The sequence below is a fragment of the Pseudorca crassidens genome, chromosome 1 (genome assembly GCF_039906515.1).
Source record: "Pseudorca crassidens isolate mPseCra1 chromosome 1, mPseCra1.hap1, whole genome shotgun sequence".
Classification (NCBI taxonomy): domain Eukaryota; kingdom Metazoa; phylum Chordata; class Mammalia; order Artiodactyla; family Delphinidae; genus Pseudorca; species Pseudorca crassidens.
This window is the reverse complement of record NC_090296.1, coordinates 11,544,576-11,571,726: the sequence shown is the minus strand read 5'-3', so window position 1 is coordinate 11,571,726 and position 27,151 is coordinate 11,544,576. Positions and strand designations below refer to the sequence as shown.

The window sequence follows — 27,151 nt, the reverse complement described above, 5'->3', positions numbered from 1 at the left end:
GGACCACCAGAGAAGTCCCTCAAATATTTTCCTTTTTTACTTAGAGGTTTGCCAAGGTTGTAGGCTTCATTATTATTATTTATCCTCATTTATTTACTTTTTCTTATTAGAAATAAGTCCAAGTTAGGAGAGCAGACATAAGCATTCTTGAATAAAATAATAGAAAATTTTAGGTGTTCCCTAGATGTTACTAGCTGGTCTTCAGAGTTAATAGCCAAATAGATTCTTCAGCTTTCTCTAACTGTCTGCGAGGCAAATGGAGAGGATAGAATGTGAGCCTGGAGATTTGTGTCCACTCCTGCCATGCAGCTTTCAGGGACAGCTCTGCTTGCTGTCGTCTCAGCTCCAGCTCAGTTACCTGTCCCGAAATACCTTTCAGGGAGGACCACCTCTCCCACACTTGAAAACCAGCTCATGGCCCCAGATGAGAAGTCTACAGGCCCCTGACCCTCAGAAAGTCTTTTGACGTTAGAGCTTCACCTTATTGGCCAATGCTGCCTGTTAATAACGCCTAGATTCCGATCTCTGGCTAACCTGACAACATGCTGGGTTTTGTTCCTCGTCCTCCTTGAGACTTTTTCTGCTACTCCGATCCGTACTGCTTCTCCTCAGTTTGACGGGGGCCATGCCTGCCTGGCTGACCTACCTAAATTTATCATGCTCTTCCAGTATGAGAGTGAAATGAATTAGAAGGAAGAGCTGTCAGGGTCAAAGCTTCTTTCAGAACCTCTGAGCTCTGGGTAGCAGCAGCTTTGGATCCTCAAGTCACTGGGGCCAGAGGCCAGGAAAGAGAAACTAAGCAGGAACTAGCTGCTCTTAGCAAACTCTACAGACTTCATGTTTGACTTTTCCCCTAAAACGATTAATAAATAGTTGGGCATTGCATTAAGTGGGAAACACCTGTAAAAATCTGTAATGAAGCAAATCAGGTTGTAAGCTGACAAATCCATCCTCACCGTGATCTCGAGTCATACCTGATTAATCGTCTCATTTCACAAACTCTTGCTGAGCCCCTCCGAGATGTCAGGCATGAAGCTAGCGCCAGGAGTGAGCTGCATCAGATCTGTGGTCTCGAAGATCTTGTAGCCAGTTGAGAAATAGACTTGTAGATCATTGCAACCTGATGTGATGACTGTTACAATGGAAATGTGTGGAAAGTCCTGTGGGGACACAGAGAGGGAGCGGGGGGGGGGGGTCATTATCAGCACAGAGGATAGGCATGAATGAAGTGGGAGGAGAAAGACCAGATACTGAGGGGCCTCGGAGGGGAAGAAACAGGTACAGTCCTCACTCTGAAGTTGACTGTTTTTCTGTTTTCAGTCAAAATGTATGGTATAATGACAGAAGTCCGGAAAATCTATGAAAATTCAGGAACTGTCAAAAAGTGCTGAAGAATAAATAGCATGACTTCAGAATAAATCTGGCAATGTGACACCTTTCCTTTCTTCCTTGACTGAATGTGGCATTTCAGTGCCACTGAACTACTGTCTGGTTAAAGTGAGAATCTGTGTGTTAATCCCAGTACTACGATTCTGAATTTCTGGTAGGAATGAACTCTCATGACTAGCAAGTCCCATATATCTAGGGCAGCTTGTCACCAAAGTAGACGCTAATGAATTTAAGCCAAGTTAATAAAATTACAAATTCCTTATTACTGTCCAAATGCTCTTAAAAATAATTATCCTTTCAATTTCTTATTAGTTTATTTGTGCAGATGCTGGAACCAAACTAGCTGAGTCAACGATCCTGAGCAAGCAGATGATCGCCTCTGTACCTGGAGTAAGTCCTGACCGAGTTAACTATCCACATTTTCTATTACTCCTCATTTCCTCATTTAGCCAAGAGGTACTTTTGGCCTGTGTCCTGGTTCGCTTTTGATAGAACAAACACTGTAAAATTGAAATCATTAGTATCTTGTTTGAAAGAGCACTGGTGAAAATTTAAATCAATCTCTGCCCCTGGAAACTTTTAATTCCAGGAAACATGAATGAAATTGAAGCAGCCAATTAAGGAGAGGGAAGAAATTACCAGGCATAGAGCATAGATTTGATTAAAGTTCAATTTTTCCAGAATCAGTTTTCTTACACTGGCTTCTGTTAACCAATTTGATTTAACTACTGCCAGAAAGAAATAAGCATTTAATACCTTGTTTTCCTTTATAATATTTCCTCTGAAAATTGAAAAATACTTCTATTATCATCAACTAGTGAACTGTTTGGTGAAATATGTTGAGATTCTTATAGATAGGATTGAATATGAGAAACCACAATAACTTATTGATAGCAAGGTTATTGCAACAAACTGAGAAAACTTAGAGATATAAATTATTAATGGAAAAAATTTATTTAAATTTTCAGTAGAGAAAAAAATATTTTTTAGTTTATTTGTTTACGTATTTATGTATTTATTTTTGGCTGCATTGGGTCTTCATTGCTGCACGTGGGCTTTCTCTAGTTGCGGCGAGCGGGGGCTACTCTTCGTTGCGGTGCACGGGCTTCTCATTGCAGTGGCTTCTCTTGTTGCGGAGAACGGGCCCTAGGCGCGCGGGCTTCAGTAGTTGTGGCACGTGGGTTCAGTAGTTGTGGCTCGTGGGCTCTAGAGCGCAGGCTCAGTAGTTGTGGCACGTGGGCTCAGTAGTTGTGGTGCACGGACTTAGTTGCTCCGCGGCATGTGGGATCCTCCCAGATCAGGGCTCGAACCCGTGTCCCCTGCATTGGCAGGAGGATTCTTAACCACTGCACCACCAGAGAAGTCTGAGAAAAATTTTAATAAGGAAAAAAGATCACTTATAATCCTTCTGCCCTAAAATAAGAACCCTATTGTTTTAGAAATTTTTTACATGTTTTAATCTATTCAGTATCCTAATTTGCTTATTCCCATATTGTTGGAAATCTATATGCTTTCTAGTTTCTTTGCTTGTATAGCATAGCATAGTATATAGCATATACACAAAGATCCTCTTCATGTTTATTTTGAATGATATCCTTGGGATAAATTCCTTAGTCAGTGGGCAGGAACATCTTCACAATACGTATTCCCATGTTGCTTTCCAAGAAGGTTTTATTCATTTACATTTATAAGTATACCAGTTTTATCCACAGCACACTAAACATTACTTCATTTTTTTTTTTGATGTGGAGAAATATTATGAGAGAGGAAGAATAACAGTCATTCAACCCAGAGATAATTTTACTGCTAGCATATTAATGTATTTTCTTTCTTCTTTTTCTATGTATATTTTTAAATATAGTCAAACCGTAATATAGATGCAGCTTTGGCTTCAAATGTCATAAGCATTTTCCCCAAAGTGACATTACCTCATGTGACTGCACCATATAATAGTGGTTAACAATATGGGTTTTGATTCACACCTGAGTGTGAGGCCTGACATTGACTAGCTGTGTGATCGGGAAGGTTATTTAACCCATGATGCTTTGATTTGTATTATCTGTAGAATGGGATATAATAGGGCCTAAGGTCTAGGTTGAGGATTGAATGAGATAATGCATGTAAAGCACATTAGCATGGTGTTAAATATGTAGTAAGTGCTGAGTAAACAAACATTAACTATTAAAAATAATATTAATGGAGATGGGGCACAGGACAGGTGATGTTTAAGGGTACAGACTTACAATGAGCAGTAAAAAAGTCCTAGAGATGTAATGCACAGGTCAGTGAATATAGACAACAATATTGTATTATAATAATCAAACTTGCTAAGAGACTAAAACTTAATTATTCCTACCAAAAAGAAAGGATAATTACATAATGTGATATAGGTACTAATTATCGTTACGATGGCAGTTATATTACAATATATATATGCATCAAATTAACATGTTATACACCTTAAATTTACATCGTTATATGTCAAACATATGTCCATAAAAAAATAAAATACAACTAAAAGTAAAAAAAATACTATTAACAAACACTACTTATTGTTGGATAGTTTCATTATTTTCAGTATTCTGCAATTGTAACTAATGTGTGATAAACATCTTTGTGCTTAAATCTTTGTTCATATTTTAGACTATTTCTTTATAATAGATTTCTAGGAGTAGATTAATAGATTCTGGGTTTTTTTTAAAGGTTCTTGACAATAGTTGGGGTATTACAAGATGCTATGAGATAAAATTCCAGTTCTTAGCAACTTAGCTCCAAAAAAGTTTATTGTTTGCTCAAGTGAAGTTTGAGCGGGTGTCCTGATTAACAAAGGGAGGAGGACTTCCACATGAGCACTTGGGGATCAGTTTTCTTCTGTCATGTGCAGTCCTCTGCAATCAGCTGGTGGTTGGGGAAAGAGAAGGGAATATGGTACATGGAACGTTTTCATGGGCCAGGTCTAAAAGTGGTGCACATTTCTCCTACTCACGTTCCATTGGCTAGAACTCAGTCACTCCGCCACACCCGACTGCAAAGGAGGATGGGAAATGTGGTCTAGTGCATCCTAGGGAAGAAGAAAAATGGTTCTGTGAGTAGCTAGCCAGTCTCTGCCCAGCACTCACTGGTTTCCTTATTTAATTCTCTAAAACTCAATATTTGCTACCTATGCAATAGCTAAAAAATAATATCCCTAATATATAAAGGTTTATTGAAATCAACAAAAGACAAATATTCCAAAACAACAAAATAGCAACAGTTATAGCTCTACATATAGAACCCTTTCCAATGACCAATAAGCCATTCAAAATAAGCCTTTTACCCTCACTAGCAATCAGTGAACTGTAAATTAATATAAAATATAAAAATTTAAAATCAGTTAGCAAATCAGCAGGTTTTTCTTAACAAAGAAACTTACTGATGATGAAGTGAAACAAGCATTCTTGTTTTGTTTTTTTTTTTTTGCGGTATGCGGGCCTCTCACTGTTGTGGCCACTCCCGTTGCGGAGCAACAGGCTCCGGACACACAGGCTCAGCGTCCATGGCTTATGGGCCCAGCCGCTCCGCGGCATGTGGGATCCTCCCGGACCGGGGCACGAACCCGCGTCCCCTGCATCAGCAGGCGGACTCTCAACCACTGCGCCGCCAGGGAAGCCCGAAACAAAAATTCTTATAAGCTACTGGTGATAGTCAGTTTTGCTGAAAAAGAGTTGCCAATCTACTTCTAGGAATATGTTTGAGAAAGTAATTAAATATAGACTTATCTACAAGCACATAAAGAATTATCTACAAGTATATTTATTAAAGTAGGATTTAAAATAGGAAAAATATGGAAACAAAATTAATGTGCAACATTAGGGTATTATTTAAATAAAATAAAGTACATCTATAAGATAGACTATTATGTGGACCAAATCAAATTTTCAAAGAATATTTAATTATTGGAAAATGCTTATGATGAATCTAATTAAAAAGCAGGTTAGAAAAAAATTATCTCAATCTTATAAAAATTATATATGTGTGTATGTTATATGCATTAAAAAATATTTGGAAATATTAACAGTGGCTGTCTCAGAGGTAGAGAGCAGGAATTAGGATTATGGTGATTTTTCTTTTTCTTTTATTAATTTATATTTTCCAAGGTTTCTACATCGAACACGTGTTATCTTTATAATGTAAGAAATGTAACTTTAAAATCAGATACAAGTTTTGAGAAAGAATTGGATGTGGTTCACTTCAATTCATGTTTTTGAGATTAGAGTATGTTTTCAACTCCTTTATCATCAGTTTTCCCACTGAAATAAACATAAGTCTTTTGAAACAAGTTGAGCTAGACTCTTTATGTTTTTTGGTTTTTTAAAATAACACACTAAGGTTATACTTATGTTTTGCAAAGTAAAAGAAAAAAGGGGGGCAATTGGAAATTATATGCTTTGTTTTATAAGTGTAGATGGCTCACTGAAGTTATCCTGACTAGAAAGTGTATTTTAAGCCTTTTATTAGATCTATTTACTGTCTCTAGAGCAAAAGTAACTGGTAATAGTAAATTCTTTCCTCTCATTTTTTGAAATTCAAGAGTAAAAGACAAATATTGAATAATGCTCCAAGTAATTATTTTCTGTGACATTTGCCTAGTTGAAATGGTATAAAATATCGCCTATGAAAGAAACAAATCCCTTTCAAGAAATTCAGGAGCAGAGTATATGCTCTTATTTGCATGACATGTGAAAGGTCAGAGAAAATGGAATAAACTGGGGGGGAAATCCTTTCTTGCACTAAGGGACTAATATTCCCAAAGCAGGAGCACAATAACCTTTTATAATTCCTTCACTTGATTTAAATTAAAAGAAGAAAACCTTAAAACATATGAAATGCTTGGAAAACACTCTTGACAGAACTGCCAATGACCTTATTTTACTGTTTGTTATCCTGTCAGAGGAACCGACAGGCGTAACATTCTAGAAGAGATAGAAGGTGATATAGTTCAGTGCTGTGCAGATTTACATGAATATGGGAAAATGAGAGCCACTGGGTGAGCTAGTTAAGTATATAATGTTCCAGATTTTCCTAAAGAAAGCTAAGAAAGGCCTTAGCATAGTATTCAGATGGCTTCAAAGAGGGCCTGCTTTTGATCCACACTATATCCAGTCTTATGTATGAGTTCTCTCATACAGCTTTGATGTAGCAGCCTGTCTGTCCATTTTCCTTTTCTTTGTTTATAATCCTAAATTCACTGCATTGCCCTGAGAGAGCAGGTTTATTCCATTTAATAACCTGAAACACAAGTATGCTTTTTTTTCCTTTAAAACGTATCAAACACGCTGCTAGTATGTGGGGAAGATGACCATTTTGTTTCTTTAATTATCCTAGCAAGAATTCAACAATGATAAATTTATCTATTTAATAGTGTACCTACTATGTATAAGAAGTTGTAAGTGCTTGAATATAAGAATTTTTGACTCTTTCAACAAACATGATATTTGTTTATGTCCTTTTTTTTTTTTTTTTTTTTGATAGAGAAAGACATCTAAGATTATGGTGGTAGAATTTGGTGGTACATATTTTTTGTGTGTCTAAGACTCCCTGGAGTGATAAATTCAGTGTTACTGTTGTTTTGAGGTGATTCATGTCATGAAGACCAATACTAATGACTTTTACATAGGCTAAATCTTTATATACCAACCAGTTTAAAAACAAGCAAACAAAATCAGTTCAATGACCCAGTGGAAAAAAAAAGCCTGTAAACCCTGTCTTCCCTAGGCCATCCCATTTTTTGCTCTCCACCACAAACCTTTTTATTAATTTTTGTCCAAAGTTGGGGCAGACAATCACAGGCTATGGCTGAGAGTAACGAAGTGAGTCAGAAATCCAGAAAATGAAACAACTCATTAGTAAACAGCGTGAAACCAGAGCGAGACAATCACTTCCATCAGGGCAAAAGTGCAGGCCGTGACTCAGAGCGCGCGCCCCGCCGTGTCCTGTGTGTTTCAGTGCGGGACGGCGGCGATGGAGTGTGTGCGGCAGTACATCAACGACGTGCTGGACTTCATGGCAGACATGCACACGCTGACCAAACTGAAGGTAAGAGGGCCTGCGTCCCCTCATCCCTCAGGTTAGCGAGACTGGAGAGACATTTTTAGGGAATTAAGCAGACTGGATGGAAATTTATCATTACCTGGAGAGGCCGTGGTGGCACTGTTGAATGAGCCCATGTCCTGGGATTCTGAAGAACCGAGTTCCACCTCTGTGAAGAGGGAGTGAAGAAAGGAAAGGATATTTCCATGGCGGCTCCAGTTCTGTGCATACCGTTACTTTGCCATTTATTCAATTCTCACAATACCCCTATTGTAAAATATTCCCATTTTACCAATGTAGACACTGAGGCCGAAGGTGGTGCAGTCATTTGCTCAAGATCACGCTACTGCTAAGTGGTGGAGTCAGGGGCGACCTAAGACTGGAGTGACCCCAATCCATTCTCTTTTCACTGTGGCACCCATTGAACTACCCTGAGCCTCAGTTTCCTCATTAGCAAAGGAAGTCTAATAAACCCACCTAAATCAACCTACCTTTGCTGCCTGTTCCAAGGTTTGGTGTGAAATAATGCATGTGAAGACACTTTTGTAAACTTTAGTTTGTATGAAATGTGTACACCTTATGCAAACGTAAGTTGTTTATGGTTTTTATCTGCATTAAAGCTGTCTCCTTCCAGAAAATAATTAAAGACAGAACAACGTTTAATTTGCATATGGGTAAAATCCCAGTGAGGTTGTTGAGGATATTGATTGCTTTGCAGGGTGGAATGAATTGCTGATGCAAGTCAACTTCCCTGCCGCGAGAAGACTAGGGAGCTACAAGATTGATAGTCCGAGAGATTTGAGGAAGGCCCCAGACAAAGAGCAGAAGAGGAGCCAGACCTGGCCCGATGAGCAGCCAGATTGCAGTCCAGCACTAAATGTGGCTTTTTGATAAATAGGATCTAGTCGTCCCAGAAGTTCATCAGCTACAGCTACGGTCCCTTCAGCACCCAACTCAGTTTCCAGGCTCTGCTCAGATGATCCAAGTGTTTCTTGGGATAGGGATAGACTTGCAAATGCTCTGCAGAGAGTAGAATCAAAATTTAAATTGATGATTTCTCACAATATCCAAATCCAGTCATTTCTGAGTAAGCTCCCCTAGTGTTTGCTCATGCACGTGCTGAATCTGGTTGCCCACGCTGAAACCACTTTGCTGTCTGAAGAGGAAACAATATTACCTAAATAGTTTTATAGCCACTTCCAAAATACAGAGAAAAATAATAAGAAGGATCTATGATGACCAAAAGGTTAGGGACTGTAGACATAATCCAACCCTCTGATTTTACGTATTAGGAAACAGATCAGAAAGGTCTGGCAAGTGGCTTAGCTAAGGCCATGTGACTGTTAGGACAGAACTGGGTCTAGAACCTAGGTCTCAACTCCCAGTTCACTGCTCTTTCCACTAAGCCACACTGAGCAACGAAATTTTTCTGAATTAATTCCACTGGTATGTATTGAGCACCAATAACATGCCTGACACTGTTCTAGGCATTTAAGGATGTGATGATCCGCAAAAACAGACACAGTGGCTGCCCTCAGTTAGAGTCTGGCAGCGATGGCCAATTTTAATGAAAATTTCATACAAACTAAAGTGAAATTGTGACTTTCACAAATGCTATGAAAAAGAGGTAGACAGCAGCATGAGAGCTTCTAATAGGGTGATATGACCTACCAGGGAGGTTAGGAAGGCTCCTAAAGTAGATCAAGGAAGACTTCCTGGAGGGGGTGACACTTGAGCTGAAATCTGAACAATGAATAGGGTTAATTAGGCGAAGAGAGGCAGAAACAGTATTTCAGGGAGAGAGAACAACATAAGCAAAGGCCAGTGATGGAAGGGAACATGGAGAGCCAGTGTAGCTGGACCACAAGGATGAAGGGGTAAGATGCAGAAATCTGAAGTATCTAGATCATTCCAGGTTGTTTAGGCCATGCTAAGGAATTTTTTTCCCCTTTATCTTAAGAACAATGGGAAGCCCCTGAAGCAGTTTAAATGGGTTGTATGCTTGGGAGTGGTGATAGAAGATGTGGAAATGACAACCTGATCTTCTTAAAGAGTGCCCTGGAACATCCCCATTTACTCTGCCAAAGTCACAAAATACCACTTGGTTTTGTAGAGCCACATGAAGACATGTTCCCAGCCTCTGCATGAAGATACCTTTGGTGGCCATCTCAAAGTTGGGCTGGCTCAGATTGCAGCCATGGAAATCTCACGGGGCAACCACAGAGATAACAAAGCTGTGATTCGCTATCTGCCTTGGCTCTATCATCCCCCTTCTGCAATGCAACAAGGGTAAGACCCTTATTATTCGGGCCACAAGGCAGGAAACACCCCTGAGTTTCCCGGGGCTCAGTAAGAGCTACTGAATGCATTGAAGATCTATGAGAATAGAATATGGTTGTTTAGGGAGATGGGAATTGAGACCAATTTCCATACTTATTTGCTGACCTGGCAGCATTTTTGAACACGAGTACTTCATGACATGCTGGCAATAAAAGTTGCCCTCCTACAAAGACCTCAGTCATCCTGATGGATGATGAAAACTTGGAGCTTAGAACTATCACTTTAACTCTTAATTCCCACTAGTTAAGTAAATTGATAGGTATTTATTTGTGCACTTACATAGCTTCTGCCTTCAAGGAGCTTAGATTATAGCTTGAACAGAATCTACATCAGAGATGAAATAGAGTTCAAGGAGGTGTGAGCCCCTGACCCTGCCCATAAGGGAGGCTGAGAAGAGAGAGGTGCCCGTGGGCTAGTTTACTTGGGACCTTGGAGCACGCTTGACCTGCCATCTTGCATGGGCAGCTTCCTGGCTAGAGGAAAGGTTTGGAGTGGGGTGTAAGGGGGGCAGGGGGAGAAAATTACTGGAGAACAGGAATGTGGGTGGTTGTGTATTTTATCTCCTCTTCTATTCCTTCTCTTCTGGTGGGGATATCCGAGAACTTTCTAATGAGAAGAAAGGAAAGAGTTTAGAAAGAGAAGCTAGTCAGAATGGCAGCCAGGTTTGCGGAAGAATGATGTGTGATCCTGTGTCGCCAAAGGCTGCTCTTTGCTCAAGAAGCTAAGATCCAGGATTAGAGTGCAAAACAAGAAAAACAGATTTATCATTTTGTTCTCACTTTGTTGCTTTGGTGTTTTACTTCATGTAACTGCCTACAAGACCACACTTTTAAACCCCTCCATCAATAAGCATTTGTTAAGCACCCAACGAAACTGAAAACACAAAAACATCTCTAACACTTCCTTCCTCCCTAATAGACCAAAAGAATTCATTGAGTGTGTCTCTCACATCCGGCTGCTGTCCTGGCTGCTTCTGGGTTCCCTCACTCATAATGCAGTGTGTCCAAATGCCTCCTCTCCCTGCCTGCCAATACCTCTGGATGCAGGTTCCCATATTGCAGATCATCTTATTGTTATCCTGATTGGATTTCCAGAGCAATCAAAGGTAAGTGATTTCTGCAAGATTAAAACCATATGCATCAAAATTGCTAATGGAAACCCTTATCAGCCAATTATGTTTCTTCTGAGAAGAAAATGCATCTTATCACTTGCCCTCCTGTGGATGCTAGGAAAGCAACTTTGTGCTAATGCCTTATTTAAAGTTGTTCAAATTCCCAGACTATCTTTTCTTCCCCCTAAATTGTTTTTCGGTTTACTTTTATGAAGATAAATTATGGAGGCAAGCAAGAGTTAGCTTCCTAGGCATTTCTGTCTCAAAATAATGAAGAGCAATACAAGCATAGAAATATAATAAAAATTCTGTGATCAGTTTTTAGAACCAAATATGAAGAGGAGGATAATTTACACTCTAATTTTTTATGCACTGCCTTTCAACTTAAATCTCTAGAGATACATGAAGATAAAAAATGAAAATAAGGCCAGTTGGGAGCTCACTAAAGTATATGTTGGAATCACTTACACAGAGGAACTTATAAATTGTGGAGACAGATGATGTGCTTAAGGGAATAAAGTCAGTCCAGGGCAAGCATCAATCATGAACCTATACAAGCAAACTAGACACACTGGTACTAATCAGTTATGAGGAGACAAGGTCCCCTCACAGAGCTTAGGCAAATTCTAGGAGGTCACGGCGGGTTTGGGAACAGCTGGGATTTAGGCCGGGGCAAGCTGACCTGCAATAGATTTATTCTGAAATCAAATAGAGCACCCATCCAAATGACCTGAATGATGTTTGCAAAAGGAATTAGGCAGTCAGTTCCTAATATTTCAACCCAATCTGTGTTTGAGTCCTCATGATGGTACTTTGTAATTCTGTGACATTGAAAAAGTTACTTAACCTCTCTGAGCTCCAGGTTTTCATCTGTAAAATAGATGAAATGGTTTGAGAATTATGGAGGTGATCTATAAAAAGTCTTTACCACAGTGTCTGGGACGTTATAGGTGCTTACTCAATCAGTACTCATTACTAGTTAGGAATACTATCTGTACTTACTACTAGTTAAGAATACTATCAATACTTATACAAGTTAGGAATACTATCAGTACTTATACTAGTCAGGAATACTATCAGTACTCACAACTAGTTAGGAATACTATCTTTGCTGCTGCTGCTACTGCTGTCACTACTAATAGTAGTATAATTATTAAGTTCTGGGCAGTGCGTTCATGTATATCACCTCATTTACTCTTAACTACAACTCTTTGAGGAGGGTACTGTTATCTCCATGTTACAGATCAGCAGACACCCTAAAATGGTAGAATGATTGTTCTTCCTAATCTAGTGTAGGGATAGGAACGTCAGTTTCATTAAAGGGCAAGGGGGAGGGTAGATTTATTCTGCAAACTAAGGTGCCTTCTCTCTGAAAAGATGCTTGGTCTCTAAGCGCACTCCCACTAACTGAGTGAAGAGCAGATTGTTTGGAGGTGATGAATCATGAGTTTGTAACTTGGAGACGACTCCTCCAGCCTTGGATCTCTTGAATTACACGTACTTTGGCTGTGCTCCTTGGAAAGCCGAAGCCGTGCGGAGAGGGCTCCTTGGAGCACCACAGCCCACTAGCATGTAACGGTTCCCTGTTTTCTTCCTTTTCAGACCTCCGTGTTGCACATGTGTTCTCTTTTCCATGCATTTATCTTTGCTCAGCTCTGGACCGTATATTGTGAACAAAGTGCTGTAGCTACAAATGTTCAAAGTCAGAATGAATTCAGCTTCACAGCGATACTGACAGCACTGGAATTTTGGAGTAGGGTGACACCCAGCATCCTTCAGCTGATGGCCCATAACAAAGTGGTGAGTTCACAAATGAGTTTCCCCTCTTGGACAGAATCTCAAAAACCACTCTCAGTCCTCACATTACATGTTTTTTTAAAGACTTCAGTTGTAACAGTACATAAATGGATTGGTGAATTTTTATGTTATAACCTGGGTGTTCTACCTGCATAATCATTTTGATGAAAAACAATGCAAACAAATAAATTCAGTAAAAACCATTTTTGTTTTCTCTGCCTAGTGCCAAAGGAAATTTATGTGAAACTTCTACCTTTAAGAGTTGTCCTGTGCTATAAAGTCAGAGAGTGAGGAGGGAGATTTATATTATTTTTGGATTCTAAGGCAATTTGGAAAAACCATAGCCAGTTAAGTCATCTCTTTGTGGTGTTTAAGAGCAGATTGGAGCTCCCCTGGTGGCGCAGTGGTTGAGAGTCCGCCTGCTGATGCAGGGGATGCGGGTTCGTGCCCCGGTCCGGGAAGATCCCACATGCCGCGGAGCGGCTGGGCCCGTGAGCCATGGCCGCTGAGCCTGCGCGTCCGGAGCCTGTGCTCCGCAACGGGAGAGGCCACAACAGTGAGAGACCCACGTACCAAAAAAAAAAAAAAAAAGAGCGTATTGACTGTACGTGTTAATTCTACTTAGGGCCCAAAGCTGAAAAGAGTCTCACCATTTTAAGTTGCCCTCTGAGGACCTAAGCTCCTCAATCTTCAAATCCAGTTCCATTTTAATGTGGATGGCTCACCTTGGAAAATAGCTGAGGTATGGATAGCATGAGCCCACTTCATTGAACAAGCTTACCTTAGTCCTATGGAGTCAAGATTGGAGGGTGTATGGAAGGAATTTACAAGGGAGTCCTTTGGTTTAGTTTGCTACTTTGGAGGAAGATTCTCAGCTGGGAAAGCAGCATCCAGTGTCTTGGTTATGGGGGCTTCATCAGTAGAGTTCTTATCTGTGAAGGGCAAAGGGCCTGGAAGAATGCCATAATGATGATTCCAATGTGCCCAGAAACCCAGTAATTCACTGTCCACCAATGCATTCTGCAATGGTTTTGACTGATTGAATATTAGTCTAAGAAACATTTTCTTTTTGTTGTAATTGGAAAGGGGATTATATTTTTCCTTTAGGGAAGCACTTTCTTTTCTTTAGAGAAGCAGATATTATAAGGCAGTTCTGTAGGGAGAGAGGTGTTTTAATTCAACTTAAGGGAAATTTATGTGAAAACTTTAGGGTACACCAACAGTTCTGACCACCGCATAGATAATTACATTTATTAGATCATAGAGTCTGGGACTGAAGAAGCACTTGGAGGTCAAGTATTCTATTCTGCTCTTTTACAGACGATGAAACTGGGACCTTAAATTTAAACTAGAGATTCAGAGTTTCCTTCTATTGTCGCTCGTTTTTTGATACCATTAATACCTCTCCTCCAAATGTCTCTTAATATTCAAATGTTGGAAATGAATTTGTTACTGGTGAATCTTGTGCAAATGGTGTTACAAATGAATTTGAATTAATTTTAAATTCTGAAAATTTTGTTAAACTACATAAGCCAGTCTGGTAAAATCCCCCCTGGAGTGTTTAAAATCTAGCCACAGGGATTTCTGATGAGGGATATCATTTCTATGGTATTTTTAAACTGTCGTAAATATGACTGCCTTGTTCCACGGAGAATAAAGCCTCAAACAGAGGTGGTGCAATAAATGAAACAGCCGCTCCAAGTGAAGAAACTGTGGAGAAAGGATCGATCAAGATGGAGAAAAGACCCAAGCCCAAGAGTTCTGCAGTTGGAAATGAAGGAAGCAGAAACCGTTTATCCTCTGGTGTGAATCGCAGTGTGGTGCAGATTAGTGAGATTGATACCTGAATTCACTGGCAGCCCCAAGTTAGATGAGGAAGGCATGGCATGAAGAAACCTCTGCAGCCTATAAAATTCATTTTCTGGTTGAAGTTTTAGAGAGGAATAAATACCCCTGGTCCCCTCTGGTTGTTGTGCAGAATGTCCTCGTGGGCACAGGGCATGCGGCTGCAGACTGTTTCCGTAACACCTTGAGTGGAATTGATTTTCCTGTTTGTTGTTTCAGATGGTAGAAATGGTGTGTCTCCATGTGATTAGTTTAATGGAGGCATTGCAAGAATGCAATTCAACAATTTTTGTCAAGGTAGGAAAATCTTATGATTTCTATAGACCATTTCTTGCTTCTAAAAACAAATGTGGATTTATTTTGAATGTACCTTCTGAAGAGGAAAATAAAACTGATTTAATTTTCACATTCAAAGTTGGGGCTGGAGGAATCGGGCTCCTATAACAACTCTAGCTGGGTTCGGTATGTCACACCATGATTGCATGCAACATAAGTAATTAAAATATTAGCAGAAGCATTGATCTGGAAATGACCCTAGAGTCATATAAATTGTTCGGTGGAGCCTCGCCTTGCAAGATATCCAGACAACCAAGGAAAATACTCTGTCATTGTTCGACTTGGTAGCGGATACTTTTCTCTAAGATAAATTAATTTAGTTTCTAATATTACTCTTCTAAATCACTGTACAGTGTGTGAAAGTAATTCAGGTATTTGTTATCTATCCAGGGACATCAGAAACATGCTAGTGTGATAAAAAGATAAAAGAACAAAGGAGAACCTGGTTGCTCACTCACTTTCTCTTTTTATTTCCATTCTTTTTCCTTTCCTTCCTATCATTCCACCTCTGTTTCACTGATTCTTTGTCCTTCCTCTTCTTGTACCACTTCCTTCTTTGCCTTCCATGTCTATATTCCACTATCCCAGCCACCATCACCACCCACCTCCCCCCCCGCCAACCCACCGAGTGCATCAGTTTAGAACCTTATAACTTCCTATTTCACTCCTTGGTTGACTCCCTTCAATAAAGGACATTTGTAAAGTTAACTCACACAGTGCTGAAGAAAAGCAGCACGATTTTAGGGAAAACTTGACTGTTACCAGAAAACTGCAAGGTTGTTGGTTAAAAAGGGATAGATATAGCTTATCTAGCTTGACAGTCAATAGCAAAAGTCAACACTATGGGAGAAACTACATGACTGACACTTGGGTGATCATACCTGATTTTGTTTTTTACAGCTTTATTGAAGCAAAATTTATACACAGTAAACTTTACATATGTAAAATGTACAATTTGATATCTTCACATCACACATATTATACCCGTGAAGCCATCCATCACCACAGTCAAGATAATGAATATTGTCCTCCCCAGCTAAAGTTTTCTCATACACATTGGTTAGTCTCTGTTCCACCACTTCCTGTACCCCATTTCCTCATCGCCAGGCACCTGCTGATCTGCTTTCTGTCATAATAGCTTAGTTTGCATTTTCTAGAATTTCATATAAATAGATTCATACAGTAGTTATGCTTTTCTCTGCCTTCCTTCACTCAGAATAATTATATTACCATTAATCCATGTTACATGTATCAGTAGATTATTTTATTTCTGAGTAGTATCTATTATATGGATATAACACATTTTGTTTATCCATTCATCAATTAATGGACATCTGAGCTGTTTCCAAAAGTTTGAGGCTATTACAAATAAAGCTGTTATGAATATACATACACAAGTCTTTGTGTAGCTATAGGCTTTCAGGTGTGTTGGATAAATACCAAGGAGTGGAATTGCTAGGCTGTATGATATGTGTATAACTTTTAAAGAAATTGGCAAACTGTTTTCCAAAGTGATTGTACCCTGTTACATTCACACCAGCAGTATGCATTCCAGTGCCTACACATCTTCGTCAATACTTAATGTAGTTAATCTCTAGTTTTAGTCATTCTAAGAACTGTGTACTGCAAATTGCATTTTCCTGTTGACAAATGATGCTCAACATCTTTTCATGTGCTTATTTGCTATCCATATATCTGCATGGTAAAATGTCTATTAAAATTATTTGCCCATTTTAAAAATCAAGTTGGTTTTTTTCTTATTATTGAACTTTCAGATACAAGTCCTTTATCAGATATGTCATTTGCAAAGATTTTTTTTCTGTGTTTGTCTTCTCATTGTCTTCACAGTGACTTGTGAAGAGCAGAAAGTCTTAATTTTGATGAAATACCATTTATCAAATTTTTCTTTTATGAATCATGCTTTTGATGTTGTATTTAAGAAAATCTTTGCCTAATCCAAGATCACAAAGAGTTTTCTTTGTGTTTTCTTCTAGATATTATATATGTTTTCTTCTAGGTGTTAGTTTATATCTATGATCCATTTTGAGTTAACTTTTGTGGATGTGTGTGGTATGGATTGAGGTACTTTTTATGTGTGTGGATATCCAATTATTCTAGGATTGTTTGTGAAAAATTCTATCCATTGAATTGCCTTTGCACTTTTGTCAAAAATCAATTGACCATTCATGTATGGTTCTATTAATGGATACTCAATTCATTTCTATTGATCTGTTTGTCTACCTTTGTACCACACTGTCTAGGTTACTATAGCTTTCTAATATGCCTTGAAATCATGTAGTGTTACTCCTCTAAATTTCTACACCTATTTCAAAGTTGTTTTGGCTATTTTAGGTCCGTTGCATTCTAGATACATTTTAAAATCAACTTGTCAATTACTACGAAAAGCCTGCTGGGAATGTGGGTTGCACTGATGTATACATCACTTTAAGGAGAATTGAGATGTTAACAATATTGAGTCTTCCAATCTTTGAACAGAGTATACCACTCTATTTATTTATGTCTTTGTTAATTTTTTTCAGCAATATTTATAGTTTTCCATATACAGGACTAGAATATTTTATCAAATTTATCCCTAAGTGTATAGTAATTTTATAGTATTATAAATAGTATGGTTTTTTACATTTAAATTTTTGGTATTTTATTGTTAGTATTTAGAAATATAACTGATTTATGCCTTTATACCCTGCAATCTGTTAAACTCATTTATTAGTTCTAGTAGCTTTCTTGTAGCTTTCATCAGATTTTCTCTGTAGACAATTATGTCATGTGCAAGTAGAAGCAGTTTTCTTTCTTTCTTTTGAATTTTTATACTTTTAATTTCTTTTTCTTGTCTCATTGCTCTGGCTAGATCCTCTAATACAAGTTGAATAGAAGTCATGAGGGTTGGAAACCTTGTCTTGTTCCTGATCTTAGGAAGAAAGCATTCATTAAATATAAATGTTAGCTGTTAGTTTTTCATAGATACCCTTTGTCAGATTGAGTAAGGGTCTCTTCTATTCCTAGTCTGCTAAGAATTTTTGTCAGGAATAGATGTAGGATTTGTCAGGTGCTTTTTCTACATTTATTGAGATGGTCATTTGATTTTTCTTTTTTGACTATTAACAGTGAGATTCATGGATTGATTTTTGAATGTTAAACCAACCTTATATTCCTGGGACAAACCACTTGGTCTTGAAGTATTATTCTTTTATGTATTGCTGAATTCTATTTGCTAACACTTTAAAATAATTTTTTTGCATCAGTGTTTATGAGGGATATTGGACTGTAATTTTCTTTTCTTGTAATAACTATTTTTGGTTTCGGTATCAGGGTAATGATGGCCTTATAGAGTAAGTCAGGAAGTATTCCTTTCTTTTCCATTTTCTGGAAAAGTTTATGTATGTTTGGTATTTTTTTTCTCCTTAAATATTTGGTCAAATTCACCAGTGGAACTGCTTGGGCTTGGAATTTTCTTTGCAGGAGGGTGTTACACTACAGATTCAATTTCTTTAATAGATACAGGACTATTTAAGTTATCTGCTTATTCTTGAGTGATCTTTGACAGTGTGTCTTTCAAAGAATTTGTCCATTTCATCAAAATAGTTGATGTTATTGGCATGAAGTTACTCATAATATTCCCTTATTATACTTTTAATATTTGTAGGAACAGTAGTTATGTTACCTCTTTCATTCCTGATAATGGTGATTTGTGATCTCACTTTTATTTTTCTGATCAATCTGGTTAAAGGTTTATCAATTTTAGTGAGCTTTTGATTTAAAACAATGACAACAATAACCAGCTTTTGGTTGGTTTTCATAGATTTTTTCTGTAGTTTTTGTTTCATTAATTTCTGTTCTTTATCAGTTTCTTTCTTCTGTTGACTTCCAATTTAATTTGCTCTTCTTTTTCTTGTTTCTTAAGGTGGAAGTGGAATTCACTGATTTGAGATTTTTTTCTTTTATAACATAAGTGATTAAGATTTCCATGTAAGCACTGGTTTAGCAGCATCCTACAATTTGGTAGTTCTGTTCTCGTTTACGTTCAGTTCAGAATACTTTCTATCTTCCCTTTTGCTTTCCTTTTTGACCCATTGCTTATTTAGAGGCAATAATTTAGTTTCCAAATATTTGAGGCTTTTCTAGAGATTTTCTGTTACGGATTTTTAATCCAATCCCGTTATGATCAGAGAAAATATCAATACTTTGTATAATTTGACTCATTTTAAATTTATTGAGTCTTGTTTAGGATATTGTCTATCTTGGTAAATGCTGTGTGTACTAGAAAAGAATATGTCTTCTGCTGTTGTTGAATATAGTTTCCTATGTCAGTTGATTCAAGCTTGTTGATAGTATTGTTCAATTTTTTCATGTCCTTCCTTCTTTTTCTATCCACTTAGTCTATCAGTTATTGAAAAGGGGTATTGAAATATCTCCCTAATTTATCTTTTCAGGTATACCAGTTTTTGTTTCACATATTACGAAGCTATTATTAGGTGTATAAATGTTTAGGATTGTTATATCTTCTTAATGAATTGAAATTATGAAATGGTTCTCTTTATCCTCGATAATATTCTTTGGTAATAATAAAGGCAGTCTAGCTTTCTTTTGACTAGTATTAGTATGGTATATCTTTTTCTAGCCTTTTAACCTATTTGTGTCTTTTTATTTAAAGTATATTTCTTATAGGCAGCATGTAGTTGGGTATTGGGCTTTTTTAAAAATCCAATCTGACAATCCCTTTTAATTGGGACTTTTAAACCATTTTCATTTAATGTGTTTTGTGACATCATTTGGCTTAAAATACCTTGCTATTTGTTTTCTTTATTTCCCATCTGTTCTTTGTCCTTTATTCCCTCTTTTTCTACCTTCTTTTTGACTAATTGAGTTTTTAATGATTAAATTTTGGATACAATTTCCACTTTTTGGTCTAGATTCTTAAGGTGGAAGCTGAGGTCATTAATTTGAGAACGTTTTTCTATTCAGCTGTCAGTGTTTGGTTTTCTGAATTTCCTCCTAAGTACTGCTTTGGCTGTATTCCTCTGAATTTTGATATATTCTCATTTCCATTCAGTTCAGAATACTTTCTAATTTCCCTTTTGACTTCTTCTTTGACCCGTGGGTTATTTAAATGTGTTTTTCAGTTATCTTATTAGCTATGTGTCTTAGCTGTTGTTGTTTTAGTGGTTGACTTAAGAGTTTATAGTCAACATTTTTAACTTAACGCAATCTGCCTTCAAGTAATAATGTGCCACTGCATGTATAGTATGAGAATGTACAACAGTATACCTCCATTTCCAGACTTTGTGCTGTGATTGTCATCCATTTTACTCCTACATATGTTATAAACCAAACCATAATTTTTTTTAGACAATTATCTCTCAAAGCAATTTAAATTTTGTTTTATATTTTCTGTTTTTGCCATATTTACATTTTTCAGTTTTCTTCATTCCTTTCTGTAGAATTAAACTTCCATCTTCCTTCTGCCCAAAGGACTTTCTTTACAACTTCTCGTGTAGGTCTACTGAAGCTTAATTCCTTCAGCTTTCGTATGTCTGAGAAAGTCTTTACTTTGCCTTCATATGTGAAAGCTATTTTCAGTGGTTATTGAATTCTAGGTTCAAAGTTTTTTTTTCCCCCTAGTATTTTGAAGATGCTATTCATCCACTGTCTTTTTGCTTCCATTGTTTCTGAGAAGAAATCTTTGTCATTCTTATTTTTTTTCTCCTGTATATGATATGTCTTTTTTCTCAGGCTGCTCTGAAGATTTTTTTCTTTACCATTGTTGCTAAGCAATTTGATGATGATATGCCTTGGTGTAGTTTTCTTCATACTTCTTGTTCTTGATTTTGTTGACTTTCTTGGATCTGTGAATTTATAGTTTTCATTATATCTGGAAAAGTATCAGCTATTGTTTCTTTAAGATTTTCTTGCATACCTCTATTTAACATACTCAGTATTTCCTCTACCTTCTTGACCATATTGAATATAGTTGTAATAACTGTTTTAATGTCCTTGTTTACCAGTTCTGTTCTCTGTGTCATTTCGGGGTCTTTTCTAGTTACTTGAGTTTTCTTCTCATTATGAATCACATTTTCCTGCTTCTTAGCATGGCTGGTAATTTTTTATTGGATTCTTGACATTTTGAATTTGACTTTTTTGGGTGCTAGATATTTTTTTATTCCTACAAGCATTCTTGAACTGTACTCTATGCCATAGTTAAATTACTTAGAAACAGTTTTATGCCTTTGAAACTTGGTGTTAAGCTTTGTTAGGTAGGATTGGAGCAGCAGTTTGTCTAGGGCCACTGTTTCTTCACTGGTAAGGTAATATCCTGAGTACTCTACTTGGTGTTCTATGATTTGCAAGATTTTTCCACTATAACTAGTGGAAACACAAACTATTGCTATGTGATTAGCAGGGATGTTTCCCTCTAATCTTTTTAGGTTATTTTTTCTTCAGCCTTGGATAATTTTCTCACATGTGTATACTGGTCAGTATTGAGCTGAAGACTCAAGGGGAACCCTTTACAGATCTTCAGAGAGTTAGCGCTCTCTCTCTCTCTCTCTCTACAGCTCTCTCCTTTCCACTACAACTTACAAACTCTAGCTCCCTTGGCCTCCCTGGACTCCCAGCTCCATCTTCTTACCTCAGGAAGACCACCAGACTCTACCTGGGTTCCTTCTCCCTGTGCTACTGCCTGAAAACACTGTCTAGGCAGTGAGCTAGGATAACTGTAGGGGTCACCTTGTTTGTTTCCTCTCCCTCAGTGATCACTGTCCTGCATTGCTGATGCTTAATGTCTGAAAATCATTGTTTCATTACCCTTCATCTGGAATTTTAGTTTTGTTTTAGGCAGGATTGTAAATCTGGTCTTTGTTACTCCATCTTGGGTGAAAGAGAAAGTTTCATGACTAATTTTATTTTTGAGGGCTGGAAAAAGCATGGAGTGAAATGAATATAGTCCAACTGAGCGGGAAGTCTTCAATTTATCCCATAACATAAACCAAGATAAGAGGAAAAGTATCCCTTTGATTTTGATGAAAAACATATTTTTTAAGTGTCCTTCAGTTTTCTGGATATTGTTTTTGGAGAAGAAAAAACAACCAATTTTATTATAACATTACAGTGCCCAGAATAAATTACATCTAATTCTTACTGACAGCTTTGTAGGAGCCACTAGCAAAAGGGTACTGAAATGAACCGTTATTCAAAACAGTCAAATTAGCATTCCTGAAATAGGATGACTGCTGGATTGTATCATGCTGTCCTTCACAATGAACCTTAACCTGATGCCTTCAGTCAGGTTGGTAAATCACAAACCTGAAGGCCCCTTGCAGGTATATTTAGAATCCTATGGTCTTGCGTTACATCAGTGGGGAAATAACAAAAGCACTTCTAAAATCAGCCTCAGTATTCTCCTTGTTTGCCTCATAAAGGCCCTTAGCCTGTGGGGCAACCCTGGGAAAGGTGTCCACCCAGGGGCAGAGTACTCAGTGTTCCCTGGTCTCAACCCACCTCCCCGTCCCTCAGGATTCTTAACAAGAAGTCAGTTCAGGTATTTCCCAAACATCAAGGCCAAACATCATGAGGCCTCACTCTGCTTTTCTAAACTTGCTTTTCATGATCCTGTGCTAAGAACCTCACCCTTCAGCATCACGTGAACCTCCACTGCTTCCTCACCTCTCTGCACACTCCCACCTCTGGGCTTTGCTCCCTTGAGTGCCCTTGTATTAGTTTGCTAGGCTGCTGAACACTGCAAATTGGGTGACTGACTGAAGTAACAGAAATGTATTGTCTCATGGTTCTGGAGGCAAGAAGTTATGAGATCAAGGTGATGGCAGAATTGATTCCTTCTGAGGCTGTGAGGGAGCATCTGTCCCAGCCTCTCCCCTGGCTCCTGGGGGTTTGCTGGCCATCTTTGGTGTTCCTTGGCTTGTAGATCTCTGCTTCACCTTCATGTGCTGCTCTCCCTGTGTACCTATCTGTGTCCAAATTTCCCCCTTTCTATAAGAACACCAGTCATATTGGATTAGGGGTCCCCACTACTCCAGAGTGACCTCATCCTAACTCGCTACATCTTCAATGACCCCATTTCCAAATAAGGTCCCTTCTGAGGCTGTGTGGGCAAGGACTACAACGGCTATATGAGAGGACACAATGCAACCCATATCAACTCTATTGGAGTTGGGTCAGAAGGAGCGTGGACTGAAATGATATGATGCATTTGAGCATATTAAAGATCTGAACAGTCCTGAAAGAAACTAACATTTCCAAACTGATTAGATCATAGCCCCCCTTCCCCATTTAAATCCCACCCAACTGGAGTTCTGTGGAACACACTTTGGGAAATGTATTCTGTCCCTGACTTCCGGATTTATGAGGCCATGAACACAAGTCAACACTTGTGTTCGGAAGGGCTGAAGTGTGGCAAGAGACCAAAGCGGACAGAGGAGAGCCACTGCTGGGGGAGCTCGGGCGGGGCACCTGTGACCTCCTAGGAAGGGTCTCAGGGCAAATCAGAGGCAGCGGAGGGGCAGGGCTCCCCAGATGCCCAAGATTTGAAAGCCTTGCTCCCGGCTGGAGCAGGGACCCGCTGCTCGCCTGCCCGTGCACCCACACTGCTGAAACCCCGGCCGGCACTCACTCGTGCTGTGTCTCGTCTTCCAGATCACAGCCAGGCAGCTTCAGGGCTTGTCTTTGTCCATCACTTAAGCATTTTAACCGCTTCCCAGTGATCTTTTCTTAACGACCACAGGCAGAGAGCTTCGCCATGCTACTTGGAGACTCAGTTCTAAAGATCCCGTGGAGGAAATTCTATTTCAAGAAAGAGAGGATTTAATTAAATAAATACACATTTAATTTCCCATGCTTGGTAGCTTTCAAGAGACAATCAGTCATTTACGGTGTGTGTTTCAGGCACTCATGGGGCGCTTATTAACCTCCAAATGCCACCAGCTCAGCAGGGTTTGGCCTCAGAGAGACGTTTGTCTGATAGCGGGGAACTCTGCATCGGAGGCCCACATCCTTTTGTGATGTTAAAGGGATTCCGTGTGCCTTGCTTTGCCAGGCAGTAAGCGGAGCTTATGTGGGAGAATGGAGAACAGTAATAATGGGCCTTCTGTGTTTCTCCATACAGCTGATACCTATGTGGTTGCCAATGATTCAGTCAAACATCAAGGTAAGTCACCCCCGGGTGGACTGGAAGCTCAGTACCCTCCAGAGAAGCTCATAACATTCACAGGGCTCTACAATGCGCCACTCATTACCTGTTCCTGGTCTCTGGGGGCTGATAATGCAGGAGACCTTGCGGGACAGGTAGGGGGCCTGTGGGCCGAGGTGACAGCAGGAGCCGCTGTCCTACTCATCGTTGATTGAAGGGGGAGGGGGAGGATCCCAGAGTCTGGGCGAGGCTCTGCTACTGACTAGAACACAGGCTGAAAAGCTACTCTACCTTCAGAGGATACCCATGGGATCTGGTCCCAGACATGTCCGGTGCTATCTCCTGGCCACTAGGACTGACGTTTTGTGATGGGAGGAATTCTATTAAGAGAGGATAGCATTCAGTGAACGACAGAATTGAACTAGAAGGGACCTGCCCACTCCCCCCCCTCATTCTATATAAGAGGAAACATAGGATCGGAAGGAAGAGTAACTTGGACAGGGTCCCACAGCAAGGGACGGGGAGACAGAACGTAGTTCTCACTGCCAGGCCCCGCCTTGAGTGACGCATGGTCACTGCAGGGCCAGACGTACTCCATGGCTGTAAATCTAGTTACTGGGGCTTAACATTAAGATGGCAAAGCTCACCACCCTCTCCATCCCAAACTGGGTCCCGTCTAAGGCACTGGGAGTATCAGGTAGGAGGGGGAGAAGATGGAAGCCTTGTTGCTGGATTTCCTCCCAGAGTTGGGGAGGGATGTTTGTGGAAGGAAGGGAGGTGACTTCAAGGGATACCAAGAGAGATATACAGCTGTCAGCAGTGCCCACAGGCTTTGAGTACTGGTTCACGGCCTAACTGCTGTTTGTGGCCACCGGTAGGGCCAATGGCTTTGCTGAAAACCTCATTGCACCACTAGCTTCTGTTGTGAAAACTGCTTGGACTTTCACCCCGAGGCATTCCAAACTGCCCTCCCCCTGCTTGGCGGTCATCTGTGGCAATTTGACATTGCCCAGAGTGCTAAGTGGAGGCCAACAGAACTTCATGGAAAGCTAAGAAGAATAAGAAAAGCTTACAACCTAGCTCCTTCGTGTGTGCATGAACGTGTGCATGAACGTGAGAACAGAGAGACTATAATCATGATAAAAATGTCCTGAGCCCTTCCTATGTGCCGGCTTCTGTTCTGACCCCTCTGTTAAATCACTTATCCTTACAATAACCCCATCAGGTGAGTGTTACTATCCCCACTTTGCCCAGGAGACAATCCAAACACAGACCGAAAAACCTTGTTCCCAAGTTGTTTACAGAGGACCGAGGATCTGAACCCAGGGAGCCTGGCAGCATAGCCTGCGACACCAGGCCCACATAGCAAACAGCTCTCGGGGGACAAGTCTAAGTGTCAGCCCCTGCACTGGTGTTGCAAAGAATGAATCGAGATGGGAGGGGCATTATTTGGATGGATTTGGGCCAGGTGGGCTCTAAGAACATGGCACCGGCCCACGCCCTCTGCCCTGAGCCCTCCCCAAATTTGGGAGTTGGCCTTCTTCAGGCCAGACAGCTCCCGTGCCACGTGTAAGTCCCGCCTGCAGAGGAAGTCCAGGCCAGCACTCCCTGGGTTGACGGGGAACCCGAGCAGGAAAGAAACTAAACTACCGTCTTGCCCTTTCTTACAGCACTTATCTGCGGGACTCCAGCTTCGCCTCCAGGCCATTCAGAACAACGTGAACCACCACAGCCTCAGGACGCTGCCGGGTTCCACCCAGAGCAGTGCCAGCCTGGCGGCCCTGCGCAAGTGGCTGCAGTGCACCCAGTTCAAAATGGCCCAGGTGGAGATCCAGTCCTCAGAAGCAGCCTCTCAATTTTATCCTCTATGAGCGGACTCCTCGGCTCTCAGTGTCAACACTCTGGTTTAGCAATAATGGGTTTCAAAACAAAACAATTCGATCCAAGCAGGTTGGGGAACATATTGGTACTGTACATTCTCTTTCTAGTTTAGTAAAAGACGTGCAAAGGCCGGAGAGGGCCAAAATGAAGCTTTCTTGCTACATATTTCTGATGACTCCTTGGGCTATCCGATTAAGTGTTTCCTTACATTATTTTTTAAAAACCAAATCATTTTTCTTTAACTAACTTCTATTTTTTTTAAGAAAAAAAAAATAGACTGGTGGGTACTCACAGAAAAGTTGTATAAGTCCCCCTGTTGCTATTTTTGATGATAGAGAATAAATAGGGTTTTTGAAACCTTTGTAGTGTTTTTTCTTAAAATCCACTCTTGGCAATGCAATAAAAAAAACCCGTCACCATAAGCCAGTGACACTTGACTGAAGCTTTTTGTCATTATCCTGGGAAAAGTGGCAGCTTGCAAGGACCATTACAAAGTGCACTTAGAAATTAGGTGGTTAAACTGTGCCAACTGTTTTCTTTGTTTTATAATATCATTTTCCAGGACTGTCCAGTAAGTTTTATTATTTTTAAAACTAGTTTTTCAACTCATTAGTCCTAGGCTGTACTTTCTTGTAAGCTTTATGACAACCACTTTAGTTTTGTGAATAATAAATTTTATTCTTTTGTTAATACTTGTATACAATTCAATTTAAAACTGTAGATTGCATACTGGACCAGACGATTCCCCACGCTGGCACAGAACACTGCACCTGGAGCTATGTTTCATAAAACGGAATTTTAATAGTGTAAGAGCACCAAGATTTATCAGCACTTATATTTAACATTTGACTGTGCATTCACAAATGATATTTCTCTTCTCTATCCCTGTAATGCACTGACTAAAAGAAGACTTAATATACATTTAAGCTGTATATTGACATGCTATTAAATGCATTTTTTATTATCTTTGTGAGCCTGGGGTTTTTTAAAATCAGTTTATAGAGCTAGAGTTTAGTTCCTGACAACCATTTCTTCTAAACTTTTAAAACTTCTAACTTCCATTAAGACTAAGTACAATTTTAAGAGGAAAAGGCTTTATTTAAGGTCATTTGGTGAGAGAAACACACAATTTATTTGAAGTCCATTCTCTAGGAGGGACTTTGAGGGCATGAGACTTTTTTTTTTTTTATGTTGGTTTTAAAGAAGCTTCTCTCTTCTTCTGG

The 27,151-nt window shown here is 39.4% G+C and overlaps 1 protein-coding gene across 9 annotated transcripts in view; it reads left to right on the top strand.

Annotated features, from left to right (window-relative positions):
- The window catches only part of UNC79 (unc-79 homolog, NALCN channel complex subunit), a 248,943-nt gene extending 222,658 nt beyond the window's left edge, over window positions 1-26,285 (top strand). For all 9 annotated transcript variants that reach the window (XM_067727070.1, XM_067727065.1, XM_067727087.1 and 6 more), the window contains 8 exons: window positions 1,702-1,779; window positions 7,375-7,464; window positions 9,572-9,747; window positions 10,717-10,903; window positions 12,512-12,709; window positions 14,771-14,848; window positions 24,024-24,065; window positions 25,718-26,285. In XM_067727070.1, the coding sequence (XP_067583171.1) occupies window positions 1,702-1,779; window positions 7,375-7,464; window positions 9,572-9,747; window positions 10,717-10,903; window positions 12,512-12,709; window positions 14,771-14,848; window positions 24,024-24,065; window positions 25,718-25,918 (1,050 nt within the window). In that variant the 3' untranslated portion in view covers window positions 25,919-26,285. The remainder of the gene's footprint in view (window positions 1-1,701; window positions 1,780-7,374; window positions 7,465-9,571; window positions 9,748-10,716; window positions 10,904-12,511; window positions 12,710-14,770; window positions 14,849-24,023; window positions 24,066-25,717) is intronic.
- Window positions 26,286-27,151: the final 866 nt, after the last annotated feature.